At 48.3% G+C, this 23,527-nt stretch overlaps 1 protein-coding gene across 2 annotated transcripts in view; it reads right to left on the bottom strand.

Moving 5' to 3' along the window:
- The window catches only part of TMEM123 (transmembrane protein 123), a 628,355-nt gene that overhangs the window by 381,139 nt on the left and 223,689 nt on the right, over positions 1–23,527 (bottom strand). For both annotated transcript variants that reach the window (XM_069639063.1, XM_069639062.1), the window contains exon 2: positions 14,452–14,616. In XM_069639063.1, coding sequence (XP_069495164.1) covers positions 14,452–14,616 — 165 coding nt within the window. The remainder of the gene's footprint in view (positions 1–14,451; positions 14,617–23,527) is intronic.

Below are 23,527 nucleotides of genomic sequence, written 5' to 3'. Positions count from 1 at the left end.
GGTCGTCGTTTTCAGAGTCCCCAGGTCGATTGGAAGGAAGGGCAACTGGAGACTCAGTTTACTGGAAATCGTCTCAGCCAATTTTGCTTCATCATCCTCTTTGGTTTTGGTTCCAGTGGTCGACTATCTCTTCAGCTTCCAGTTCTGACTGTTATGCAGGGACCCAGTCAATCAAACAGCCTTGCAACATTCATACTGGGGAGGCTGGCAATCAGCCAGTCTTCCAATTTGAGCTGGAATCCCACACTCAGGCTGGAAGACAAAGGGCTGCAGAGTTTTGGACTCCTCCCTTACTTCCTGCCTTCACAGACACTCTGGAGCCTGGGTGGGGAGTCCAAATGACTCCCGCCAAAGATAAAAAAAAAAAATCACACAAAAGAATTTCCCGTCCTGGGGAAGGTACAAGAAAGGACAAGGATCACTAAAATGGTGAAAAAACAAGACGGGAACTATTTTGGTCAAATGAGCACCCATGGGTGCCTTTACCGGGGCTGTGAACACAGCCCGCGTTAACTGTGAACCAAATTAATAAAAGGTATCACTGCCACCAGCCATTAAAGGTAAGTTTGTCACTGTAACATAAATGTTACATTTAAAATGAGAAAGGGAATACTCCGTATCTCCCCCAGCACTACACATGCGGTGGGGGTGCTGGTCTCACTATTAAATGTAAAAGGGATCCAAAGATCATTTCTACCCATGGAAACTGTAGTTCACACAAAATTAGCCAGAGAAAGTTAAAAGGGGAGCCCTAGGGCAACCCAGCAACATTAGGCACTTATCACCAAAAGGTTGTGAAAGAGGATAACTTTTAAAAGACACTATGGATAGTCTCAAAAATGACACCCATAAAAAGAGTAAACAATTATGTGAGTGTGGGAAAAGGTTCCCACTCACAGAGGTATAAGGAACAATAATCCACCAGTAAAATCAAACAGTTCTGGGGTTGACACAGGTCAAGAAGATTTATCATTACTAAACATCTTGCCTAACAAAACCCATTAGGCGTTTCTCCCATTATCCAGGTGCCCCTAACCCAGGCGCTACTGTATTTGGCTGTTGAAAAGACCCATCAGGTGTGTTCTCCCATTATACAGGTGTCCCAAACCCAGGTACCTCTGTGCTTCACTGCCTACAAATCTAGGTGCCAGTCTGTTTAGTGTCTACTGCTGTACGCCAGTAAGGCGTCTCTCCCACCACCAAGCTGTTCCCAAATCCAGGTGCCACTGCATTAAACCATTCATTGTTACCCCCCCCTCATCCCAAAATCAAGAAAGATTCTAAAGCACCATACTTCCTACTGTAGGACCCTTTGTTAGGCGCTCGCCCCTCCCCCTTTGCTTTCGCAAAGGGCACTCCACAACAAACTTATACCCTCACAGTTGTCCTCCCTCTGCCCCTATCGTCCTCCTCATCCCACACACCCACCCCCCTCTAGGACTCGCAATGATGCTCAGATTTTCGTTCCATAGAGACCACGAATAACGAGACCATGCCGTCCACATTCGACAAAGAAAAGGAATGCAGCAGCCGAACTACATCAAAGCATACGGTACGTATACCTTAAACCGCGTCTGTGGACACAGGCCGCAGGCACGGCCATCCATCCATGAATGCAGCTATGGCTATGCCATTCCGGTCTAGCAGCGCACATAGCCGTCCACACTGAAACCCTGACGTACCTCAACACCTCTGCCACTAGCATACAGCGACTAACAACTAAAATAAAATTCGGTATAGCTGGGCACACATCGAATATTCAGCAATAGCAGTCTATCCTAAACCACCAACAGCGCCCACCCACGTGCCTGACCTCTGGGCTGCTTACTGGAGTCTAGCCAGCCACCTAAGTCCTAAGCCGGTGAAAATGCACACAAGCATCTCCTAATCTAAACTCTTAGAACCTCCTACACATTGACTGCGGTTACTGAGGGTGTTCCAACCACTAAGCGCATTGAGGCCATACAAATGGGGAAAGAGCGCTATATAAATATATAAATAACGAATACAATATAACATCCATGAGAAGGAACATTACCAGGGGTAAGTGATTTGTTCTTATAATGGATTGCGTCCACACACAGATTCCTCATCTTAAATAGACTCCCACAGCAGTTTTAAAGATGGAAGAAGGAGAAGCGGAACCTTACGATGTTTTAATGAGCACATAATGTTCAAATGTTTAAATCGAGCGTCCTGATCAGACAGGGTATCTAAGCAATGGTGCTTTGAAAATGTATGGAGGGAGGACTACGTTGCGACATTACAAATGTCCTGCACTGGTACACCTCGTTGTAGAGCTCAAGTAGTTACCACTTCCCTAGTGGAAGGGGCTCTGAAATGATCAGGGACTTCCTTTCCAGCAATGGAATAGCATTCCGAAATGCATAAAATCACCCATCCTGAAAGTGTCTACTTGGTTACAACTTTGCCTAGCTTGTGACCAGTTTAGCCAATGAATAGCTAATCGTCTTGTCTGATATTTGACATTCTTGCAATATAAAAGCTAAGAGCTCTTTTCAGAACAAGTCTGTGTACCCTCTCTTCATCTGCAAAGGATGAGGGGAGGTGAGAGAAGCTGGCAGTGTGAGCTTCTGTGTTAAATACAATTCAGATACCACATTGGGAAGGAAGGATGGACGAACACTTTGGCGAATACTGTTAATGGTGGCTTGCAGCTCACGAACCCTGCGAACATACATGATTGCCACTAAAAAGAAGTTATTCCAGGTTAGTAGCCTGAGAAGGAAGGAGTGGAGTGGTTCAGATGGCACTCCCATTACAAATCTAAGAAGCAGGTTAAAATCCCATGATGGAACCAGAAAAGGGACCAGCAGGCAGGTATTAGTCTTTTGAGGAATTGGATTACAATAGGCATCTTAAAATAAGAGCCTTGCTCTGGTGTGCGCTTTAATATTGAAAGCGCCGCCAAGCACCCCTTAATGGTGGCCACCTGCAGCCCTTGATGGGCAAGCTGCAGTTAAAAGGAAAGTACAAAAGGTTTATTGCAAGAGAAAGTCTATTTCTTTAGCTCTACACCAGCTACAAAACTTGTTCCAATGGCAGTGGGATAGACATTTAGCTGCTGGTCTTCTAGCCGAAAGCAACACCTCCATAATCACCTTCCTGTCCACACCTATGGTTTAACTGCAAAGGCTGGAGCAGTGTGGTATGCTGTTGGCTCACTTGGGGCTGCCGTTGCTCTCGAGTGCACCGGAAGAGCTGGTGTTCTCTCTCTCGGGATGGCGGTGTAGAGCCCCTTCTGCGCTCTGGTGGCCTGGATGTCATTACAGGCGGTTGCTTGGCCTGCACCCTCTACAGCTGCATCGCCTGGATGGTTTGGCGCAACTCCTCCACAAGATGTCATAGATCATACTCTGGGGCAGCGCATGGAGACTCTTGACTCAGTAAACTGTACACTGCATCCTCCATCTCGCCCAACAGAGTATGCACCTCTCTGACCAGTTCATCAAAGGGTGGTGGTTTCTGGATCCATTCTCTGAGTCGTAGCTGCAGAAGTAACAGCAGCAGTGATTTGGCTCCGTGCGTAACCAGTTGCAACCTGACCAGGTTCAGGCTGTTCCGCTCATTCACCTTCCGTTGCAAAGCCAGCTGAAAAATCGGCTTGGTCCTGGCCAGATATTCGGAGAGACACTCACCCTGTTGGAGGCGGATGGCGTAACATGTCACCATCTGCTCTGCACCAGACTCAGTTACTCCAAACACTCCATCCAGCGTGTACATGATGTCTTTCGCTGTGGGGTCTGGATGGGTGCCACGGATCGCCTGGATGACTCAATGCAGGACTGCTCAGACTCTCAATGACGCAACACCTCTTCTCCCGGTCTGTAGCTCTCCAGTTGTGTATCTGGTTGGTCTGGTCCACCCAAAGTTGGTATTCCTCTTCAACCCTTAGGGGTGGTTTCACCCCCGAGAAGGGTCACAGGCAGACAAAGGGGCCATGATCAGATGGTGTTGTGATGGCCTCGTGGAACACGTCCTTTAAAGCATTGGCCATAGAGGAAGAGATTAGTTTGGCGCCTCTATCCTCTGGTGTAACACTGACATGCATGCGCTCTAGGCCCTGTAAGATAGGGGCGCTTACGAGTGCAGCCATGTTGGCATCTACACTGGGTGCTGCAGGATGACGGGGCGCAGCGCTGGGTAATGCAGGATTTGGGCTAAGCATAGGTGGTGTGACTGGTGCACTAGCCTGCAACCCTGACCAGGGGCTTTAACCAGGCATTGTACCTGGCCAGTTAGGGGCTCTAGGGACTCCGTCAACCTGAGCACCTGGTGTAGAGGTGTGCTCCAAGAGACGCCACCTATAATAACGCAATGGTCCGGCTTAATCCCCTCACCCTCAGCCCAGCTAGCTACCTGAAGCTGATCCATGAGGATGGGCGGTAACTGTCAGATAAGCTGGCAAATCCGGTAAAATCAAGACACTGCGATTATACTACTATATACAAATCCCCATCCAAAACATGCACAAAAAACTGCAAAAAACTGAAACTTATGCTAGCAAACCATACACTACCCCAGAAAGCAAAAAAGGCATTTATAGGGTAAGTAGGTAGGATAGGGATGGTATAGGTACATCAAAGGTGATCTCAGCAGTACCTCCAAAAAATGTTGTGGGCTGATCTTCCAACACACCTTATAGGGAGACAGGTGCAGGCAGGCACAAAATAGACAGCTAAACCCTTCACTTGTAACTTGACCCACCTCTTACCCATCTCCAAACCTCGCTCTCCTGGGTTCAAGATCACCCCGGTGTGTCTCGCTAAAAGTGGTAAGGTTAGGGAAGATCAAGAGGTTAGGGCAGGCAGGTTCCCCAAAAACCCCTAAGTAGAAAACACAAGGCTAGAGTAACGGGAGCACAAAAGGAAATGCAGACAAGAGGAATGCTGGTGTACGGTTCTTTAGCTGTTTAAAGCTCACATTTACGTTTCCGGTACACCGCATGGTTTTGTGGGTTTTTGTATAACAAGGGGCAAACACAAGACACTATATACAGATTACACTAAACCTAGCAGCTGCCTAACTAAAATATAAAAAATGTAAAAGAGTATTTAAAGGAATATATACAAGTCTATAAAGTGTACTGTATTAAAAACTATTTATAAAGACCTTACTTGCAAGACAACCTGGCCAGGGTTGTCTCAAGGTCCTTGTTATGTTATGCAAATTTATAGATCGCACAAACACCTGAGGGCACCCTGGCGCTGGAAAGAATACAGAGCTGCCTGACAACAATTAGAACACCCAACCTTTGAGCAGACGGCGAAAAGCAAGATGGTCGGCTGTCATTAGTAGCGCCAGGGGAATGGCATTCCAGACCTTGGCGGCAGCCCCCGAGAAGGCACGGCCGCCGGTACGGGTCAGTCTAAACGGGGACACCTTGACCAGGTAGGCAGAGTGAGAGCGGAGACACCGTGTTGGAAAATAGTGGGGAAACTTTTCTTGGATATATTCCGGCCCACGGCCGCTGAAAGCCCGATGTACTCTACACAAGGATTTGAACAGTATTCTCTTGTCCACCGGGAGCCAGTGGAGCTGCCTGAGCAGGGGAGTGCTGTGGGCTCCCATAGGAGGCCGCAGAATAGGTGTCAGTGGCGTTCTGCAGTAACTGTAATCAATGGATCACGTAGCGGGACTGGGCGAGATACAGTGAGCTGCTGTAGTCTACGCCACTCAGAACGAGTGCTGCTACCACCGGACCCCGACTTTCTATTGGCACAAAAAGGAGGACTTTCCATGAGTATGCACAGTTTAAAATGTCCATTCTTACAAACTGCTGCTACCTGCTAACTGCTGCTCGAGTTCTTCTTTCTTCCTGCACTCTTTGGTGGTGGTTCTTGTAGCAGTAGGCGGCAGACAGCAATAGCAGCAACAGTGTTGGGGACACCCAAAGTCTTGGTAGGGCTGGCAGTAGGTGGCGACAGGCAGCAGCGGCAACAACAGTGTGTGGGGGCACCAAAGTCTTTATATGGGCTGGGCTGCGCATGTCAGATGCAGCCCAGCACTCAGAGGCAACGTTTGGGCCACACCCTACTCACTCCACGTCTACCAGGTGTGGCCCAGGGAGTTTAGGTGGGCCACCTGAAAGGGGGTGGCCCTCAATTTAAATTCAGGCTACAGGAGGGCTAAAAACAAATGTTGGGTGCTCCCCTACTATGGGGAGCGCCAGTCATTAAAGATGCCCGGGGCCCAGGTGATGGGATGCTGCCTGGTGGAAGGGGGGGTGGAGGGGGCAATACTTACAGGCACTCTCCTGCTAATCAGGGACACGGCAGTGTCAGGGTGTCGAGTGGAGCACCTGAAATCCTGTGGAAGGTTTCAACAATTGTCAACAGGCACTCCGCTCACGCCGGAGGTGACGAGTTTAAAAAAAAAAGAATTTAAGTGTAATGCACAAAGGTCCCTTACTCTAGCTTTTCTCCCTTGGTCCCCAGCACGGCTCTCATGCCAGGGATCAGATTTTCTTTTTTATCATTTTTGGGATCCTTTACGCGCTGGGGATTGACTGATTCATTCATTCCTCCGACCAGGGGTTACACAAGTCCCACAGCACGTGCTGTTGACTGTGAACCATCCATCGTAAAGTGCATTCATTCAGTTACCAGGTGCACTAGCCTGGAGGCATGTCCGCACCAATAATTGTCAAAATGGGGGTAGGGGTAGGTGAAGGGTATTGCCCATCTGTGATTCACATCGCCATGGGTAGCCAGTCTCCTTCAAATGCTGGTTGTCAGGACCGTCAGTGGGGAGGGGAACTGTCAGCACTCCCCTGGCAGCATCTTCCAGGTGAGCTTGCCTCTGCAACTGCTGGTGGCATTCCATCACCCTCCTCCTGTTTGTACTTCTCTCTGGTTAAAAAATGGCCTCCCTGAAGCTTGATGCATGTCCTTCTGCACAATCATCAGGTGCCTCCTCAGGTACAAATCAATGGCCATTTTCTTTTGAAAATCAAATTTGATTGCCATTTAAATTGTAACAACACAGAAGAGCAGTTATGCAATACTCATTAACACCAACACTAAAAAGAAAAAAAAACGCTAGAACTTCGTGCTCATTAACCCCTCCCACCCGAATCCCTGGCTTTAGGCCATATATCAGTCAACCATAAAATCCTGTACAGAAACTTTCTCAGTTCCTACCTGCCTCCCACCATCTTCCAGCCTCAATGGGCCAGGAGTCCATATTTCTAAAAAAACGGGAGCCACATTCCCTCAATGTTGGACCTGGACTCATCTAGGAGGTGGGTCAAATATTCCATATCATAAATTGCATGAGTTTTGGAGATCCACTCCATCTCTCCCGCCATTTGCGGACTCTTCCACTGCTGGGCCAAACAGAATCTTGCTGCCACCAACATAATTTAAAACATGTGGCCCCATGCCACCTCCAAGCCCCCCTCCATGCTCACATCAAAAAGGACAAGCCACGGGGAGAGGTTCCTCTGGATCCCATTTTGCCCCCTTTATCCAAGACAAGGCCGCTCTCCAATATGCCTGCACCTTCGAGCATTTCTACCACATGTGTATGTAATAACCCCTTTTCACTGTGAAACTTCCAGCAGTGGGGGTTGTATCCTTATCCTGTATCCGAGCTAACCTCACTGAGGGGTAGTTCCACCTATGTAATAGTTTCAGGGCTTGGTGGCTGTACTGGAGGGATAAGGTGGAGCGATTATCCTACCTACACATGCCGGCCCACATGTCCTCAATATCCCTACCCCAGTCCTGTCCCGACCTCACTCTTGCAGGGAGGATGGCTGGGGGAGTTTCCCTTGGAGCCGCCAAAAAGGAGCAGTTTGTACAAGCTGCCTATCAATCCCTTGGATCCCTTCTGCATGATCAAAAACCTTTCAAAGTCTGTTAACCAGCTCCTGAGGTTCTCCCACCATCTATCCTCAGTCAGGGCTCCCTTCAGTTGCAGGTAGCTAAAGGGCGACAACATGCTCAGACCCAGGGCCTAATCCAATACCTTCAGCGATATAAGGACTCCCCCATCCCACAACTGTCCCACCTGGTTGAGCCCTGCTTCATACCAAGGTTGCAAAGCCAGCAGCTCCTCGATCCCGTCCCTGAGTGGGGGTGCCCAGATACAGCTCAAGGGTGATGGCCATGTCGTTGGCCACCTTTTGTCCCCTCCCTCCCTCCAGATGGATCAAAGGTCCTCCAGGACCGGGTGTAGTAGAACTCTCCTTGGAATGCAGATTTGATGGACCCACAACCATTCGTCTAACGTAACCGGGGCCAGTACCTCATTGTCCATTGCAACCTATTGCTTCTCCGACCCTGGGTTAAAGTGATACACCAAGACTCTCAACTGGGATGCCCTATAGTACGTCCCTAGGTCTGGGAGTCCCACTCCACCCTCCTCCTTTGGCCTTATTAATATCACATAGGAGATCCTATGTTTCTTCCCCGCCCGGAGGAACCACAGCACAGAACGCTTCACCTTCATTATGAATGAGCTGGGGACGATACTGGTAGCATCTGGAATAAAAATAAGAACTGAGGGAGAACCACCATCTTTATAGAGCTCAAACAGGCCATCCGTGACAGCCCAGCCCCTGTCCACCTCTCCATGTTTCGCTTCACTGCCGTACATAGTGGAAGAAAGTTGCTCGTGAAGAGACCCCTTAGGACTTTGTGTCCCCTGAATCACCATATAGCGGAACACTTCCCTCTGCACCTTGAAAGGGAGCCCTGCCCCAGATACCCATATTCCATTCGACAACCCCCCTGCTATGAACACCCCGGACTTCTCCAGGTTGACCTTGAAGCCTGACAATTTCCCATAAAGCTCCAGGCATTGAAACACGCTGGGGATCGATTGGGATGGCCTGGTGATATAAAGTAGTGCATCGTCCGCAAATAAGCTCAACTTACATTATGTCCCACCCACCATGATGCCGCTAATCTCCTCATTGCCCCGAATCGAGGAAGCCCATGGTTCCATAACCAGCGCATATATGAGGGGGGGTAGGGGGCATCCCTGTCACATACCCATCCCTAACGGAAAGGACCCTGATTAATTCCCATTAACTACAACTCTCACCGTAGGTTTTGAATGCAAAGCCGATATCCATCCCCTCCACCTCGAGCCCATCCCCAATGTCAAGAAAACCTCCCTCAAGAAGGCCCAACTCACCCGGTCGAACGCCTTCTCGGAATCTAGGGATAGCAGGAGTGCACCCTCTTCCCCACCTGCCTGTGTATTCAGCACGTGGAGAGTCTTCCGCATACTGTCCGCACCCTGTGCGTTTAGCACAAACCCCGCCTGGTCCGGGTGAACCAGTCGAGAGATATAGACCTCCGAACGTGATGCTAGAACCCTAGCGAAGACCTTCGCGTTCACATTTAGAAGGGAGATAGGCCCGTTTGATGCACATTCTGCAGGGTCTTTCCCCGATTTCGTAATCACCGCGATCAGAGCCTGAAGGAACGTTGGCGGTATTGTATCCTGCCCCATTATCAGATTAAACAGCTTGGTCAGAGGTTTCGCCAACAGAGTTTGGTATTGCTTATAGAAGTTGACTGAAGCCGTCACCTCCCGGAGCCTTCCCCATCTTCAACCTTTTAATAGCTTCCACAACCGCTTCCCCAGTTATCTCCCCCTCCAAGGCCTCTCTCTCTGCGTCCGTAAGTTTAGGGAGGCTCTGCCCGGCCAGGTAGGCATGTATATCCTCCACAGACTCCTCCTTCTGCCCAGTGTATAACACTTTATAGAAACTTGCAAAGTGTTTTCTGCTACGTCCATCCCACCCTTCGAAATTCGTCCCCCTGTATCTCAGATACCTTCTACCCTCCTATCCACCCTACAACCTCTCGTCCTATTTGTCAGGAGGATCCACACCGTGTTTCCCCTCTCATAGTACCTTTGCCTGGTGTATCTCATTCTTTTGACAACCAGTCCAATTAGGATTGTGTGAAGTGCCTGTTTTTTTGTCTCTCATTTCCCCCAACAGAGTATCCCTGTCTATCCCACTCTGGTTTAGCTGCACCCGCATGGCTTTCAATTCCTCTCGTAGCTTACCCTGAATCAACGTTCTTTCACGCTTCCTACGGGAGCCGTCTGCAAAGAGACTGCGAAAAGTGGCCTTGGCCCCATCCCACACCATCGCCATACCAGTTTCCCCATTATCATTAATTCCAAAGTAGGCCTGTATCTCCTTCCCCAATAACCACCTATAACTCAGCGGGACCTTCGGTATCCGCCACTCAGCTACCACAAGCTCATGGTCTCACCATGTGAGGGCCTCCACCCTCAGGCTTCCGACTTCCCTTTTCCCCTCCTCAGATGTCAGCAGGTGGTCTATTCTCGTATACGATTGATGTGATTGGAGAAAAGAACGTATAGCCCCCCGGTCCCGGCCACGACATACGCCACACGTCCACCCAAAAGTGTTCCTGCAGAAGATCTCCCAGAGCGAGGTTATCCTTTGTAGCCATAATCAAATTGAAGTCTCCACCCAGCATTCTAGCACCCTCAGCCCATCCATCCATCACCCTCAACACCCGACGCAGAAACCCCACCCGACCCACATTGGGGCATAAAGGGTGGCCAGTGCGAACCGCGTTCGATTGCAAGGGCCTTTTATTCCCAAGAATCTACCCCTGAAGCCTCTCTTGGTCTTGATCTCCATCAAGTGAAGTGATGAGTATATACACCCCTTCCTTTTTTGAGGATTTATGAGAAGCCCAGAAGTTTCTTCCTATCCCCTTGCCTTTTATTGGTGACTGCGCCCCGTCTGTAGTGCGTCTCCTGCAAAAATAGAACCGCCAGTTTCTGTTTGCGAAACATATTACTAGTAAGGGATCGTTTATTCTGAGAATTCAAGCCCTTGACGTTCAGCGTACCAACTAGACCCTCAACCATTAACCATTAACCCTAGTCACCCTTCACCCATGACGTCTCTTACATCCCATTTAGCCCGAGGCCTTCCCTGTATCAAGAATCCATGGCACTCCCTGTCCTCCCACACCCTTCCCCTTCCCCCCACTCTCTCCCCCCTGCCCAGCCCCCCCTTGCCCTGGATTGAGGCGTCCGTCTGCAACTCCCAGCAAGACTGGGCATGGTCAACGAACCACCAGGGACTCGTCCCCTGCCCCGGGTACCCTTGTCAAGCAGGTCTGTTGCTTCCATGCCCTCAAGCCAATCCGGAGGGTCAATTGAGCCCCGATAGTACCAAGCAGAGGACCTGAACTCCCCCCCCCACCCCCGACAACCCATTTCCCCCTACTTCACCCCATAAAACAAACCCTTGGAACAGTGCACGCAGTTTAACAAGGAAAACCACATAAACATTGTATCGCTAGCCCCCTGCATGCCAGCAACCAGCAGCCAAACAGTGGGAGTTCCGTAGGCAACTTCGACCCACCGGGCCTCCAAGCAGGTCAAAGGCAACTTGGATATGGTGCGGATGAGCAGCGTCATTCACACTCCTCCCTACTGAGTGCTCAGCTTCTGAAACTTTCTAGCTCCCTTCGCCTTACACTTTCATCTGGCCGATTTCATGCCTCGGGGCCCTTGGGTGGGGTCTAGCCGCCCCACCACGCTCCGTTGAAGGGCCCACCCGAATGCCGACCAAGTCCTCCGTGATCCTTCGAATGTCCTCTTCGGCCATCAGATGGTGCATCTCCCCCTCCCATTTGAAGACCAGTGAAAACGGGTATCCCCAACGATACCTGACCCCCTTCTCCTGCAGGCATTTGGTGAGGGCCCCACACATTTTCCTTCTTATTAGGGTGTGGGCCGAGAGGTCCTGAGAATGGCCACTTTTGAGTCCCTGTATTGTATCTCCCTTAGGCTTTTGGCCTTTTCGAGAATCCTCGCCTTGTCCCCATAATAGTGCATGCGTGCGTGCCAGTACTTTTCGGGGGCCCCTTGCTCCTCCGCCTGCATGGTGGACTCTATCAATCATGATTCCTTCCCCAGCTTCCGCTCCATGGACTATCTTTATTATGTCCTGCACCTTGTGTTCCAAACAGGGTCTCACCCTCTGCCTCCACCAATCCGAAGAAGCGAAGGTTCTCTTGCGGTTCTCAATGTCGTCCACCTTGGGGTGCAGTTCCTCTTCTCCACGCTCCATTTCGATTAAGCGCACCTCCATCTGTGTCTCCAGGAGCCCAGTGGATGTTTGGTTGGCCTCTATCCCATCCATTCTGTCTTCCAATGTGGTCACTTTAGCTGAAAGGTCGGCTAGTCGTGCCCCCATGTCCGTCCTCATCCCTCAGAGTTCCTCAAGGATGGTCTGGATGTTTTTATAGAGCCCAGCTCCGCCGGGCCCGCAGAAGCACACCCGGGTTCCATCACTGTGTCGTCCGCCTGAGACTGGAATTTCGCCAAGGACCCCTCCAGCTCATGAGTTGCCCACTTCCCGCACCTCCTTTATTCTCCAGGGATCTGCAGCGCGACTCAGTCCATGGGCAGTCCACCCGGTGTCAGAACTGATGAACGCTGGTGGTTGGCCCCCTGCTCATGGGTGTGGGGGCAGCACCAGTACCACCAGGTTTGTCCCCGCAGCTTGTGTGTTTAGTCACCTGCTTTTTCTACTCCCCAAGGGTGCCCCCCCTGTTGATGTTCTGTCCCCAGGGTGGGTTTCTGTGTCCCCCTCGTTGGTCAGTATGGAAGAGGGTGTCTCCTCTGCCACGTACGTGGGATGCAGGTTTGATCCCAGCCCCCTCACATCAATCCCCCTCGATAGCCAATGCCCCCTGGGGTTTGGCGCATCCCGTCTTGCGGGAGAATGATTGTCTGTTACAGCAGGGCCTGGTCTCACCCTCAGCGCAGACCCTTAGGTGTCCAACCTATGTTACTGGATACTGTGGTAAACCTAATTCTCGCCCATGGGCCTCAGTTCTGGCCTCCTTTGTAGTCGTTCTTCCCTCTTCTTGGGGCTTACGTTGTTGTGTGCCTAATCCGTTGGTCACTGCTGTGTGCTGTGATGCATCTACTCCTCCTCGGCAGGCCTCGAGATTCAGGCCCCCTTCCCTTTTGCCCCCCGTCCATTCCTTCCTCCTCTTCTTCTTCTTCTTGCTTGTGTTGCCGTGTGCCCGATTTATGGGCCGCTGTCCCCCCAAGCATGCCACCACTTTTGTCTGCACCTGAGGGGGAGACTCCAGTTTGTGATGCCTCCCTGCAGGCTCCCTATCTCACTCCCCCCGCTGGGCCTCCGTATGCGCTCTGGGGTCCACAGGGTGGTCAGCTCCTCCCCCAGGCTTTGGCCACCTTACTTCCCCTGCACCCAGCCCCCAGCACATATCGTAGGAGCCTTAGCTTTGCCGTCTCTCCTTGCGTGGGGGGGGGTTGGTGTTTGTCCTGCCTCCTCACCTGTCGCGTAGTTTGTTGTTTTCCCAGTCTCCCAGCCTGCGTTGGCAAGGGTGTGCTCCTGCTTTGGCCTGGGCAGGGGAGACCACGCTCTAGGGGGGCCTCCTCACCCCACTCCTCGCACATGCTGGACCCGGGGGCTCCCTCAGCACCAGCCCGGCAAAGTCACTACCACGGCCATGGCATCGCCACTCCTACAGCCCAGGTCACAGCTGCTTCGCTCCTCGAAGCTGCGGGTGCAGCAGTTTCACTTTCTTCCTTCGGTGAGCAGTGCACAGCAGAGGGAGAGGGGCGCCAGCCGACTCCCGGCTATTTTAAGAGCGCTCCAGAGATTTTCGGGTCCTCGCTTAGCGACCCCTCGCTCGACCCTAGGTTCCCACCTAGTTAAATTTGATCCAGAAGCAGGGATCGCATTATCTTATCACATTATCACCGCCTGAAGCCCGGGGTTGGGACAGTGCTCAAGACTCAAGCAGCCATCTTGCCTGCGCCGCCAGGTGGCCTTCTCAATGGCCATTTACAACAATTCTCCCCTTACCTGCGGTCCAGCAATGCATATCCTCCATCCTGAATCTTCAAGCGTCAACCCAGACTTTGCCCTGTACTCACCTAGATTTCCTCAGTCTTCTCAGTGAAAATGTCAAACTCCTGGCATGCGTGGAGTACGTGGTAGAGCCAGTGAACATGCACGCAGCTAATTTTCCTGAGAACAGAAAGCTCCACCCCTCCTTTTTAAGTATTTAATAATAAATAATGGACGCTATTACAAACATCCACTCTGCAATAAGACACAAAGCAATTACTACATGTACAAATCTATTTGCAGAAACAGCTGTACGAGACAAATATTTGTCTTTGAAAGCAGACTTAAAAGTCAGACCTATGAATTATTTCATTTGGTACAATAGTAGGCTTTAGAAATTATATTATAGTACCGAGAGGTTGATTATAACCATTTGTGGAAAAGAAAGTATGAAAAACAATGATCTTGCCATATAGCGTTTGTAAATCATTCCTTTGTGCCGCTTCGTAATTAATTATTTTTGCTTATAAACGCCACATCCACATTTATTCTTTAAAAGTATAAAAATATAATGTATGGCTTACTGCTTGGTGATGTCACTGATGTGGCATTACTGCCAGGTGCCATAGTGGTTGCATTGGTGTTTGTATGTGCATTGGTGCTTGCAGTTGCACTAGAAGAAGGCACAGTTTGAGGGAGGGCTGTAGTATCTTGGGCTGTCCCATTAGAACTGGTAGGTGGAGTCAAGACTGTAAGAGAAGAACATATAAATTAAATACAGTTGCTATTTATGCATCACTTTCCATCAGATTTCAAAGGCCCACACATGTATACCATCATCTTTTGGAACACAATCCATCTACGCAGCTCAGCAGACATGACAAATATTGTATTGTTCTTCTGACATTATATTGACCTTGTCACCAACTGTTATATCCTTACAGAATTATCCATCCACCCACAACAGATTGGCTTAAATTATTGGAGAGAGTAGTTTTGTTTTGAATTAAAGGCATTCACATGCAGATCTGCAGAGCTCCAGATATTATAAGAATTGTATTGCCCATCTTTTGAAGTTGGAAGTAGAGTGATTTTTAGGGAGTATAAATATATTTTAACGCAAAAACAAATCTAGTTTTGTAATCCATACTTCGTTGAAAATCAAAAAATTGACATTTAGCTTAATGTTCTTCTGCATATTAGTATGCGTCTGTTTTCCATTTTTTGTTGGGAATTTTTATAATCCCTATAATATTTATTTACAAAAAATTTTTTTATTTTTTTTAGAGTAAAAGTGTCTGCTGGTCCGTTTATCTGAAGGGTTGCTCACCTGTCCTTGTAACAAATCGAAAAAGATATGTAATAGGCATTATTTAAACATTTTGAATACTTTTAAAACAAGCATCACAGAAAATCCTCTAAAATATTACATTTTTCCTTTGCGCGACACACCCTTATTTAGTAATGGAAAGAAAATAGACGAAAACTGAGGTTTTTTTTCTTTTAGGTAATTTCAATGCAAGTATATGCAGGGATACCCCCGGCAGAGCCCTCATACCCCCCCACATTAATTATAACCACTCCCCCCACATTAATTAGAACCCTTTCATCCTCAATGTTTTCTGCCACGCGGTATTCAACGTACACCAATTCCGTTTGCTATAGGCAAAACCTTTTCAATTTGATCAAACTATGTATTATCTACAGGAGCGTCTTGTTATAGAAATGACATTTTTACCAAAAAAATCAAATTCAAGCAAAATGTGCCAGGCAACTTTTACACATCGTTGTGTCCTTCTACTAATTTAGAATGTAGATGTTGTTCTAGCTCAAAATTACTTAATCAGCATTATTTAAACTTTCCTAATTCTTTTAAACTTTGTACAGCAAGCTGGCATTTTAAAAACCTACACCGTGAATTTGGTCACTTTTGTGATTCCACATTCTGAGTGTAACGTGGTGGCAGTAGGCGAGTATGTAGCATTCTACAAGAACAGGTTGCAAAAACACCCTAAGGTTTTTTGTTCTGAAGCAAACTGCATTCCCTTGGAATGTAAATCCCCTCCTCTTTTGTCAACCCGTCTCTGTATATCTTGCAAGCTCTCAAATGTGCAAAAAAAGCAGGATGAGAGGAGTAAAGCAAAATAGTCAATTATTTGCTTTATTACAGCCTCCCTTTTAAACATTGTGGATAATTTGCTTTCTACCCTCCCCGACATTACCTCTGCACCAAAGGATGAAGCCTTTTCATTGTGTGCAGTCCTCTAGCCATACATTTGTGCCAATTTAACCGTTATGATATCCTTTTCATGCCAAGCAAAATCCATTTTAGGTTAAACTAGTAGGCAAAAATGCACGAATCAGAGAGGTAATTCTTTGCTTTATTGCAAATATATTGACTTCAATATTCTGTATAATTTGCATTCAACACCCCGCCTCTACAAATGTTCTCTGCAACTCAAGGTTTAAGCCTTGTTGTTGGTGTTGCAGCCCACAAATCACACTTTTTACCAATTCAACATTTATAGCGCAAGTTCTCCTCAAAAGCCATAACATTGAGTTGTTGGTTTTCCAAGATTGTAATCAATGTGCTTAAGTATTGCTTTGATGAAAGACAAGTTACAAACATATACATATAGCCTGCGTCAATCTGCACATTTAGAATAGATCAGAAAATGGCTGTCATTTCTACATTAACATAATCCGCTAACATTGCTTCTTCTATAGTTTAGTGTTTCATTAGTTTACATAGATCTCTGTAACTTAACTGCAAAAAAGGCAATTCCCTTTTTAATTTCTGTGATGAATCTCCCTATTTGTTTTGTATTAAATATTTTTGAATTATAATCTTTATTAAGAATTTACCAACAAAAGAGAAATGAACTATAGCAGTGGAATAAGACATATAAACAATCTTTTAAATGAGAGGAGCGAGGATAATTAACATTCTCTCATGGTGAGGGGGGTATAGCTCAGGGGCAACAGGTTTGCTTTGGAAGGAAGACAATGCAGCGCAACACAGATTTGAATCCCTATTCCGCGCGTAGAAACCAATCTCTCTGGTATTAAGCGCGTTATAAAAGAACAATTATAATTATATACGTTATGCTATTTTGCATTTGTATAGCGCCTTATGTATCATTGGTATGATCTCAAGGCGCTGGTAGGTTGAACGCCCTCGAGAGAAAGAGAGAGAGAGAAAGAGAGAAAGAGAGAGAGAGAAAGAGAGAAAGAGAGAGAGAGAAAGAGAGAAAGAGAGAAAGAGAGAGAGAAAGAGAGAGAGAAAGAGAAAGAGGGAAAGAGAGAAAGAGGGAAAGAGAGAAAGAGGGAAAGAGAGAAAGAGAGAAAGAGAGAAAGAGAGAAAGAGAGAAAGAGAGAAAGAGAGAAAGAGAGAAAGAGAGAAAGAGAGAAAGAGAGAGAAAGAGAAAGAGAAAGAGAGAAAGAGAAAGAGAGAAAGAGAGAAAGAGAGAAAGAGAAAAAGAAAAAGAGAAAGAGAGAGAAAGAGAGGGAGAGAGAGAGAGAAAGAGAGGGAGAGAGAGAGAGAGAGAGAGATGTGCAGCTGGTGTGGTTGTTGCAGGATAGCTGCTTCATAGCAGTAGGTGTGGTGCTGAGGACATCAGTTGAATGTGTTCAGTCTGGAGGGTGGACATCCAGACTGAGTTTTGGCTGCGTTAGGCCCGAGGAGACGCCTAAGCTAGCGGGTATGTGCTATCTTGCTGTGTTTTATTAGGATGATGGGTAGTTTGATGAGTCATGTTAGTATGAGAACAGCTTTACCGAATGTGTCATAGTACTGCTGTGTTCTAGTTGAATGATGGTGTATAGGAGAGAGTAAGCGTAGTAGTGTGATATTGTGGTAATCAGTAAAGTGTATGCGACCAGGCACACTCGGCATCACTGTATTAAACTTGAATTTAGAAGGTATTGCCAACATAACTATTAGGGCATATTTCCAAGTTCAACTTTAACACAGTGACGTTATTAGGGCACACTTTCTAAGTTCAAACTTTAACAGTGACGCTATTGGGGTGCACTTTCTAGGTTCAACATTAACACAGTGACGCTATTATATACGCTTTCTAAGTTTAGCTTTAACACAGTGACGCTATTAGGGCACACTCATTGATGTTGGGAATACCCTCTAAAGACCCTTTACCATCTTAATTCAACTCTAGTACAGTGACGCTATTAGGGCATACTTCTAAGTTCAACTTTAACACAGTGATGATGGGAATACCGTCTAGATTCAACATTAGCACAGTGACGCTGCTAGGGTGCACCTTGTAAGTTCAACTTTAACCCAGTGATGCTAATGGGGCACATTTGTAGATTCAATATTAACACAGTAGTGCTATTCGGGCGTACCTCCTATAATCAACATTAACACAGCAACGCTATTAGGGCACACTCAAAGATGTTGGGAATACCTTCTAGATTCAACTTTAACACAGTGAAGCCATTGGGGCACCATCCTAAATCAACTTTAACACAGTGCCCCTATATTGGGGCACACTCAGTGAAGCTGGGAATACCGCCTAGATTCAATGTTAGCACAGTGACGTTATTATGGCATACTTTCTAGATTCAACTCTAACACAGTGATGCTACTAAGGCACACTCAATGATGTTGGGAGTACCCTCTAAATTCAACATTAACACAGTGACGCCATTAGGTCATACTTTCTAGATTCAACTTTAACACAGTGACGCTATTATGTTATGTTATGTTATGTTAAAGGAAAGGTAAGGTAGAGTGGCAAGGGCTTTCTGGAGCAGAGTAATTGCTCTACTCCCCGCCCATGCCACACTTACAGTTTTTGTTGGTGTCTGTTGACGGCTGGCTTCACTGGCTTCCCCTGCGGACAACTGCAGACACGTCTTGGAGCCGTCCTTTGCCTTGGGGCCATTAGCCTTGGGCTGCCGAATGAGGAGTCGGTGAGACTCCTTGATCTTGCAAATTACCCTGTGGATCAGGGGAGTGGGAGGAAAGGCGGAGGCCCTCATACCGGTCAGGCGGCAAAGATATCGACTTGGGGTGACCCCACCTGTTGAAGATCTCCTGAATAACGAGGTTGTTTAGCTGCCACTCATAATTGTCTGCTGCCAGCCTGCTGAGCATGTCCGCCTCCAGGTTGGATTCCCCTGGGAGGTGGACTGCCGAGAGGAAAATGTTATTTCAGGGTCCATTCCCACATGCTGATCATCAGTCTGCAAAGAGGGGATCTGGTGCCTCCCTGCTCGTTGACGTAATACATGCTGGTCGAGTTGTCTGTCTGGACGAGGACAACCTTCCCCTTGAGAAGTGGTAGGAATGCTCTGAGCACTAGCCAGATGGCGTTCAGCTCCAACCAATTGATGTGGTATTCCTGCTCCTTTCGAGTCCAGGTGCCGTGGACCGAGAGATTGTCCAGAGTGGCTCCCCAGCCTTCAAACAAGGAGTCTGGTGATGGTGGCCTGCGGAGAGGGCGGCCGAAAGGGCTTGCCCGTCCGTAGGTTGCAGTCCATGGACCACCAAGTTAGGTCCAGGTGGAGAGATGGAGGAACGTTGATCTCGGATTGCGAGCCCCGCTCCAGATTCCATGAGGCCGCGAAGTGCACATGAATCCTCATCCTTAGTCTCGTGTGCGGCACGGCTAACAGGACCACTGACAGTAGGGCCAACACTGAGGAGGGGGACTGGAAAAAGCCCTTACTTCCCCCCGACCCCTCCTTTTTGTTGTTTGCGCTGGTCCTGAGATGCCGAGCGGTCTGGCTGTCTGGATCTGCGTTCCTGGAAGCCACGGAACCCACCATATGTACGTGATTGGCATTGGGTGGGGAGTTCCGGGAGGAAGTCCGCAATTTCCCACCATAACCGATGGTTGGCGGCAGCCAGCATGGCATCTGTATTGGCCTGACGCAGGTGCAAGGAGGCATTGGAGTAGATCTTCTTGCTGTACGTCTCCAAGATCATCTCCTCCTTGCCTAGCAGCGCCACAGAGGAGGCGGCTGAGGCTTGGAGTATAGTGATGCCGCAGCGATCACCGAGGAGTGTGGCTGAGGATGGGTCGAGAGCAAGAGTGTATCCCCTCCATCTGCATGTACTTGGCGTCCAGGCGTCGGTTGACCGGCTGGACCGAATGGGGCTTGAGCCAACCCTTCTTGGACAGGGAGACTACATCGGTTTGCAGTGGAATCCCTGTGTTGGCAGAGGGGCGTCTCGTGAGGACTTCAGCGAGAACCCCCTCTGCCGGCTGCTCGACCTCAGGTTGGAGTAGGCCCAGATACTAAGCCAGCCTCGCAAGACGTTAGTGGAAGGCCCTGGCTGAGGATGGTGTGTCCGGATCCTCCTCCTCCTGATCCTGCGGAGAAGAAGTTGGAGCCGGGGGCTGGGGTACGTACAGAGGCCAGGGGCTGGTACCGAACTGCCTGTGGAGTCGGCTGGGGGGCCGCAAGCAGCGAGAAGAACAAGTTACTCTCTTACCTGGTAACGTTCTTTCGATGGGATGTTCCGACAACGTATTCCATATCTATGACAGTAATCGCCACAGCTGTGCTGCTTCAGAAAATCTTTCGGCGTCTGCGTCCTGCGTCGATGACGTTGATACGCCGTCCTCGAGGACCTCCTTTGACGGCCGACGTCACCAGATGTTATAAGTAGGACGCACGACGCCCGTAGCCTCAGTTATACTTTTTTCCCAGAACGTGTGGCACCAGTCTTGTGCCAGACTGACACACAAAGCCTTGCGGAAACGTAAGCTGCAATCGCATAAGAAATTCTGTAGCGGGGAAGGCAGGGAGGCAGCGATATGGAATACATCGTCGGACCATCCTATCGAAAGAACGTTACCAGGTAAGAGAGTAACTTGTTCTTCGAGGGGATTGGGTCCTCCGACGTATTCCATATCTATGACAGACTCCCAAAGCAGTACCAATGCAAGGAGGTGGGAAAAGAATTTAGAAAACAGAAATTTAGAATGCCCAATCAAATTGCGGAGTAAAGGACCGCCTTGCCAAAGGCCAGATCCGGTCCCCGGATGGAATCGAGGGAGTAGTGACGTACACAAGTATGTAGCGAAACCCAGGTGGCTGCATCACAGATGTTACGAATAGGAACACCCCTCTGTAGGGCAGTAGAGGCAGCCATACCCTTGGTAGAATGGGCCCGTAAGCCGACCGGTGGGTCCTTACCCCGCCAAGCAGTAACACTCAGAGATAGCCAAAATAATCCAGCGAGACAAAGTCTGTTTCATCACAGCTAGTCCCAAACGCTTTCCAGCGTAACCAATGAAGAATTGATCGTCCACTCTGTCCCAGGACATGCGTGCAATATAAAAGCTTCACGCTCTCCTAGGATCAAGCCTATGGAGCCTCTCCTCTTCCTTACCAGGATGTGGAGGAGGATAAAACGCTGGAAGAACCACCTTCTGGCCTAAATGAAATTCCGACACCACCTTCGGAAGAAAGGAAGGACGAACTCTAAGGACAACCCTGTCTTTATGAATCACAGTGAATGGTGGCTTAACTGAAAGTGCCTGTAACTCACTCACTCTGCGAGTGGAAGTGACCGCAACCAAAAATACAGTTTTAAGATTTAACAGTCTCAAAGGGCATGAATGCAAAGGCTCAAACAGAGCACCCATCAGAAACTTGAGAACAAGGTTCAAATCCCAACCGGGCACCTGGAAAGGTGACGGAGGGAACACATTAGTGAGCCCTTTCAGAAACTGATCCATTAAAGGAATTTTAAAATAGGAACACTCTTCAGACAAGCGCTTAAATATGGACAGCGCCGCCAGGTAACCTTTAACGGTACCCACTTGCAAGCCCCTGTCAGCCAAAGAAAGCAAAAAAGACAAAACCATGGGAATGTCACATGCAAAAGGATCCACCTTCTTAACCCTGCACCAGTCGCAGAACTTACGCCAACGGTACAGGGACTTTGTTGCGGGCCGTCTGGCCGAGGACACCAGGTCTTTAGCGCTGTATCCTAATCTTGAATTGGCATGTAAAGTCCACTACAATACTTAATTAACATAACACTGGCATAGCGGGGGCCTATCTCCTGGGGGGCGGGGGTGGAGGAGGCCCTCAAACCGCAGACTCATGCACTCTAACATCAGAAAGAAATTATTTCAGCTCTGGTTGAGGTGCGAGTTGGAGGCCCTCTGGCTCCAGTGCGCAAGTTAGTAAACAGGAAGCTTTCCCAGCTTCCCGGTTCCCTGTCTGTGTGGGGGGAGAGGGAGAGGGAGAGGGAGAAAGAGAGAGAGAGAGACGGTGTTGCATGTTTATTAAGTTTGTCTGCATGTCAGGGTGTATTTCGTAAAATGGGTGTTTATGAATGAATGAGCAAGTGTATGGGTGCGTGTGCGAATAATAGGTATATTCTTTCTCTTTCTTTCCTGACTGTCTAGTTTCTAGGGCAATGGCGTGGCAATGGCGTGGCTGGTTCCCAGCTAAGTTATTTGAGCTTAGTACACCCGGTTGGGCAAGCATTATCCCTAGTTCGTAGATGTATGATTCTCAGGAGATTACTAAAACTGGAAGCATGTGGCTCGGGGGAGGACATTGGAATAGGCTGCATGTTCAGTGTCGTAACATGAAATGTAACATGAAATGTGGGGCTCCCCCCAAGCTCATCAACAAAGCACAGGCTGTGCCACCCTCCAAACCAAGCATGTGCAATGCGCATGATCATCATGCTGTTGCAGGGGCACGATGCATACTTCAATACGTGAAGATGTATGTGTTTTAATCAAATCTTAAATCTTTCACCTAGTGTAGAAACAAGCTGAATACGAAATAGCCAAAGGCAAGCTCCTCCCATTCTCCCACATGTGATTGTCCATGAACCAAACTGCAAGCACCATGCTTTTTTAATTTGGACTGGGAGAACAAAAGTCCCAACAAGACAAATCTATGTAAGGAGTCTAGGTCTTGGACTCCTGGGTACCACATGCAAAAACTACAAAGAGTACAAAACACAGTGGTCAGAGTCCTCAGGATGGAAGGTTTTGAACATACCACACGGCACAATGCATGCATAAGGAGTCTCGGCTTGCACAGAGACCAGGCACATAGATTACCAATCCACGACAGTATAATCGAGAGTGGCCAGCTGTACCCATGCGAGTAAACAATTTAATTTGGGGGTACCTCGTACAGACGCCCATTTCCTCTTACGACATCAGCCCACGAGATGTAAAACAGAAAAAGAACTCTACCGTCACACCTGACGAATTCTCTAAGCTATAACCCCATTCCCTTTTCCCCCTCTCTTGTTAAACTCCGCCCTACTAAAATCTATCAAACTCACACAACATTCATCCCCGATCAGAGAACTGTGATAAACCAGGAGTGAGACGTGTATGCAGAGGAGTCATGTTGATTGTTATAGACTTTTATTCAAATAATAAGAGGGTTGGAAAAACGCCTCGCTGTCCCTGCTCTAGGAGGTATTTCCCTACCTCAACCAAAACTAAGGGTCTGTCCAATGTAGAGATGTCCAAAGCAAAATGTCCTATGTCTGAAATCCTATTCTGGCCCTCACATTTTAAAAGTAACTCTAAGGTGTCAAATGTTCAAGTTCAATAATATGAACTCCAACACAAAGGTTTCCACTTACAAAGTGTTCACATTTCCTGGGGATGTCTCCCTTCCTCAGGTTTCTTTTCAGCAAAA

This window comes from Ambystoma mexicanum, chromosome 7q (assembly GCF_040938575.1).
Source record: "Ambystoma mexicanum isolate Mex_15411 chromosome 7q, UKY_AmexF1_1, whole genome shotgun sequence".
Lineage (NCBI taxonomy): Eukaryota > Metazoa > Chordata > Amphibia > Caudata > Ambystomatidae > Ambystoma > Ambystoma mexicanum.
The sequence above is the reverse complement of the archived record's forward strand: the minus strand, read 5'-3'. Positions and strand labels throughout refer to the sequence as shown.